The sequence below is a fragment of the Oncorhynchus keta genome, chromosome 10 (assembly GCF_023373465.1).
Source record: "Oncorhynchus keta strain PuntledgeMale-10-30-2019 chromosome 10, Oket_V2, whole genome shotgun sequence".
In the NCBI taxonomy this organism is placed as follows: domain Eukaryota; kingdom Metazoa; phylum Chordata; class Actinopteri; order Salmoniformes; family Salmonidae; genus Oncorhynchus; species Oncorhynchus keta.
Window position 1 is genome coordinate 9,508,048 of NC_068430.1, and position 5,014 is coordinate 9,513,061.

Sequence of the window (5,014 nt, forward strand, 5' to 3'; positions counted from 1 at the left end):
TCTCCTCTTCCTCTTCACTGGGAGCTGGCCCTCTCCCCTCCTCTTCCTTTTCACTGGGAGCTGGCTCTCTCCTCTCCTCTTCCTTTTCACTGGGAGCTGGCCCTCTCCTCTCCTCTTCCTTTTCACTGGGAGCTGGCTCTCTCCTCTCCTCTTCCTTTTCACTGGGAGCTGGCCCTCTCCCCTCCTCTTCCTTTTCACTGGGAGCTGGCCCTCTCCAGGACTCTTCCTTTTCACTGGGAGCTGGCCCTCTCCCTCCTCTTCCCCTTCACTGGGAGCTGGCCCTCTCCCCCTCCTCTTCCTCTTCACTGGGAGCTGGCCCTCTCCCCTCCTCTTCCTTTTCACTGGGAGCTGACCCTCTCCATGACTCTTCCTTTTCACTGGGAGCTGGCCCTCTCCCCTCCTCTTCCTCTTCACTGAGAGCTGGCCCTCTCCCCTCCTCTTCCTCTTCACTGGGAGCTGGCCCTCTCCAGGACTCTTCCTTTTCACTGGGAGCTGGCCCTCTCCCCTCCTCTTCCTTTTCACTGGGAGCTGGCCCTCTCCCCTCCTCTTCCTCTTCACTGGGAGCTGTCCGTCTCCCCTCCTCTTCCTTTTCACTGGGAGCTGGCCCTCTCCCCTCCTCTTCCCCTTCACAGGGAGCTGGCCCTCTCCCCTCTTCCCCTTCACTGGGAGCTGGCCCTCTCCCCTCTTCCTCTTCACTGGGAGCTGGCCCTCTCCCCTCCTCTTCCTTTTCACTGAGAGCTGGCCCTCTCCCAGTCCCCCTCTTCCTCTTCACTGGGAGCTGGCCCTCTCCCCTCCTCTTCCTTTTCACTGGGAGCTGGCCCTCTCCCCTCCTCTTCCTCTTCACTGAGAGCTGGCCCTCTCCCCTCCTCTTCCTCTTCACTGGGAGCTGACCCTCTCCCCTCCTCTTTCTCTTCACTGGGAGCTGGCCCTCTGCCCCTCCTCTTCCTCTTTACTGGGAGCTGGCCCTCTCCCCTCCTCTTCCTTTTCACTGGGAGCTGGCCCTCTCCCCCTCCTCTTCCTCTTCACTGGGAGCTGGCCCTCTCCCCTCCTCTTCCTTTTCACTGGGAGCTGGCCCTCTCCCCTCCTCTTCCTCTTCACTGAGAGCTGGCCCTCTCCCCTCCTCTTCCTCTTCACTGGGAGCTGGCCCTCTCCCCTCCTCTTCCTCTTCACTGGGAGCTGGCCCTCTCCCCTCCTCTTCCTCTTCACTGGGAGCTGGCCCTCTCCCCTCCTCTTCCTTTTCACTGGGAGCTGACCCTCTCCATGACTCTTCCTTTTCACTGGGAGCTGGCCCTCTCCCCTCCTCTTCCTTTTCACTGGGAGCTGGCCCTCTCCAGGACTCTTCCTTTTCACTGGGAGCTGGCCCTCTCCTCTCCTCTTCCTTTTCACTGGGAGCTGGCTCTCTCCTCTCCTCTTCCTTTTCACTGGGAGCTGGCCCTCTCCTCTCCTCTTCCTTTTCACTGGGAGCTGGCTCTCTCCTCTCCTCTTCCTTTTCACTGGGAGCTGGCCCTCTCCCCTCCTCTTCCTTTTCACTGGGAGCTGGCCCTCTCCAGGACTCTTCCTTTTCACTGGGAGCTGGCCCTCTCCTCTCCTCTTCCTCTTCACTGGGAGCTGGCCCTCTCCAGGACTCTTCCTTTTCACTGGGAGCTGGCCCTCTCCTCTCCTCTTCCTTTTCACTGGGAGCTGGCCCTCTCCTCTCCTCTTCCTTTTCACTGGGAGCTGGCCCTCTCCAGGACTCTTCCTTTTCACTGGGAGCTGGCCCTCTCCAGGACTCTTCCTTTTCACTGGGAGCTGGCCCTCTCCCCCTCCTCTTCCTCTTCACTGGGAGCTGGCCCTCTCCCCCTCCTCTTCCTCTTCACTGGGAGCTGGCCCTCTCCCCTCCGCTTCCTTTGCACTGGGAGCTGGCCCTCTCCAGGACTCTTCCTTTTCACTGGGAGCTGGCCCTCTCCTCTCCTCTTCCTCTTCACTGGGAGCTGGCCCTCTCCAGGACTCTTCCTTTTCACTGGGAGCTGGCCCTCTCCAGGACTCTTCCTTTTCACTGGGAGCTGGCCCTCTCCAGGACTCTTCCTTTTCACTGGGAGCTGGCCCTCTCCCCCTCCTCTTCCTCTTCACTGGGAGCTGGCCCTCTCCCCCTCCTCTTCCTCTTCACTGGGAGCTGGCCCTCTCCCCCTCCTCTTCACTGGGAGCTGGCCCTCTCCCTTCCTCTTCCTCTTCACTGGGAGCTGGCCCTCTCCAGGACTCTTCCTTTTCACTGGGAGCTGGCCCTCTCCAGGACTCTTCCTTTTCACTGGGAGCTGGCCCTCTCCAGGACTCTTCCTTTTCACTGGGAGCTGGCCATCTCTCGGACGCTTCCTTTTCACTGGGAGCTGGCCCTCTCCAGGACTCTTTCTCTTCACTGGGAGCTGGCCCTCTCCCCCTCCTCTTCCTCTTCACTGGGAGCTGGCCCTCTCCAGGACTCTTCCTTTTCACTGGGAGCTGGCCCTCTCCAGGACTCTTCCTCTTCACTGGGAGCTGGCCCTCTCCAGGACTCTTCCTCTTCACTGGGAGCTGGCCCTCTCCAGGACACTTCCTCTTCACTGGGAGCTGGCCCTCTCCAGGACTCTTCCTCTTCACTGGGAGCTGGCCCTCTCCAGGACTCTTCCTTTTCACTGGGAGCTGGCCCTCTCCTCTCCTCTTCCTTTTCACTGGGAGCTGGCCCTCTCCAGGACTCTTCCTTTTCACTGGGAGCTGGCCCTCTCCAGGACTCTTCCTCTTCACTGGGAGCTGGCCCTCTCCCCCTCCTCTTCCTCTTCACTGGGAGCTGGCCCTCTCCAGGACTCTTAGGTCATAGTTCTTTTTGGCGGCCCTCAGTTTGAAGAGGCTCGCCCCACTGTTGTTGAGTTTGAAGGAAGCACTCTGTGCAGCCATGGTGGAAGGGAACACAGCCACCACCGTGTAGAGGTGAGCCGGGTCGCTGCCGTCGCCCTTCCCCCCTCCAGGCCCCATCCCAGGACCACGATGCCCTCCTGGGCCACCGTAGCCTCCACGGCCCCCCGCCACCGGGTCCTTGAGCCACTGGATCTTCGCACCGCACATGGACAGCTGGTTGAAGAGCTTCTCAGCCTCAGGGCGACTGATGCCCTCTGGGAGATCTGTCACCTCCAGCACCCGACTCACCACTGGAGACAGGAAGACAGAGGTCAGACAAGACACTAATATATATAATATATTCCATACAACAACTGAATGAATACATTCAGACCTATTCCAGTCAGTCATTGTCAATAAAAGTGTATTATTAATTGACCTGCCTGGTATAATAAAGGACAAATAAAGATCAAGCATTTGTATTTGTGTGTGAGGTATGTGTGTGTGTGAGGTATGTGTGTGTGTGAGGTATGTGTGTGTGTGGAATGTGTGTGTGAGGTATGTGTGTGTGGTATGTGTGTGTGAGAGGTATGTGTGTGTGTGGAATGTGTGTGTGTGGAATGTGTGTGTGAGGTATGTGTGTGTGTGTGTGTGTGGTATGTGTGTGAGGTATGTGTGTGTGAGAGGTATGTGTGTGTGTGAGGTATGTGTGTGTGAGGTATGTGTGTGTGGTGTGTGTGTGTGTGTGTGTGTGTGTGTGTGTGTGTGTGTGTGTGTGTGTGTGTGTGTGTGTGTGTGTGTGTGTGTGTGTGTGTGTGTTTATGTGTGTGTGTGTGTGTTTATGTGTGTGTGTGTGTGTGTGTGTGTGTGGTATGTGTGTCAGGTATGTGTGTGTGAGGTAAGTGTGTGTGAGGTATGTGTGTGTGTGTGTGTGTGTGTGGTATGTGTGTGTGAGGTATGTGTGTGTGTGAGAGGTATGTGTGTGTGTGGTATGTGTGTGTGTGGTATGTGTGTGTGAGGTATGTGTGTGTGTGAGGTATGTGTGTGTGTGGGTATGTGTGTGTGTGAGGTATGTGAGGTATGTGTGTGTGTGTGAGGTATGTGTGTGTGAGGTATGCGTGTGTGAGAGGTATGTGTGTGTGTGTGGTATGTGTGTGTGAGGTATGTGTGTGTGAGGTATGTGTGTGTGTGTGAGGTATGTGTGTGTGTGAGGTATGTGTGTGTGTGAGGTATGTGTGTGTGTGTGTGTGTGGTATGTGTGTGTGTGTGTGGTATGTGTGTGTGTGTGGTATGTGTGAGGTATGTGTGTGTGTGTGTGTGTGGTATGTGTGTGAGTTATGTCGGTGTGAGGCATGTGTGTGTGAGGTATGTGTGTGTGTGAGGTATGTATGTGTGTGAGGTATGTGTGGTATGTGTGTGTGGTATGTGTGGTATGTGTGGTATGTGTGTGTGGTATGTGTGTGTGTGTGTGTGTGTGGGGTAAGTGTGTGTGTGTGGTATGTGTGTGTGTGTGTGGTATGTGTGTGTGGCATTTGTGTGTGTGTGGTATGTGTGGTATGTGTGTGAGGTATGTGTGTGTGAGGTATGTGTGTGAGGTATGTGTGTGTGAGGTATGTGTGTGAGGTATGTGTGTGTGGTATGTGTGTGTGTGGTATGAGTGTGTGAGGTATGTGTGTGTGAGGTATGTGTGTGTGTGAGGTATGTGTGTGTGTGTGGTATGTGAGGTATGTGTGTGTGTGTGTGTGGTATGTGTGTGTGTGTGGTATGTGTGTGTGAGGTATGTGTGTGTGACGTGTGTGTGTGTGAGAGGTATGTGTGTGTGTGGTATGTGTGTGTGTGAGGTATGTGAGGTATGTGTGTGTGTGAGGTATGTGAGGTATGTGTGTGTGTGGTATGTGTGTGTATGAGTGTGTGAGGTATGTGTGTGTGAGGTATGTGTGTGTGTGAGGTATGTGAGGTATGTGTGTGTGTGAGGTATGTGAGGTATGTGTGTGTGTGTGGTATGTGTGTGAGGTATGTGTGTGTGAGGTATGTGTGTGTGAGAGGTATGTGTGTGTGAGAGGTATGTGTGTGTGTGGTATGTGTGTGTGTGGTATGAGTGTGTGAGGTATGTGTGTGTGAGGTATGTGTGTGTGTGAGGTATGTGAGGTATGTGTGTGTGTGTGGTATG

The 5,014-nt window shown here is 55.2% G+C and overlaps 1 protein-coding gene across 1 annotated transcript in view; it reads right to left on the minus strand.

The window, feature by feature from the left end:
- Positions 1-1,812: 1,812 nt before the first annotated feature.
- LOC118389608 (R3H domain-containing protein 2) overlaps positions 1,813-5,014 on the minus strand; it is a 126,355-nt gene continuing 123,153 nt past the window's right edge. Inside the window, 2 exon segments of the mRNA XM_052528625.1 lie at positions 1,813-2,132; positions 2,237-3,155. Of these exon segments, the coding sequence (XP_052384585.1) occupies positions 2,788-3,155 (368 nt within the window). The 3' untranslated portion in view covers positions 1,813-2,132; positions 2,237-2,787.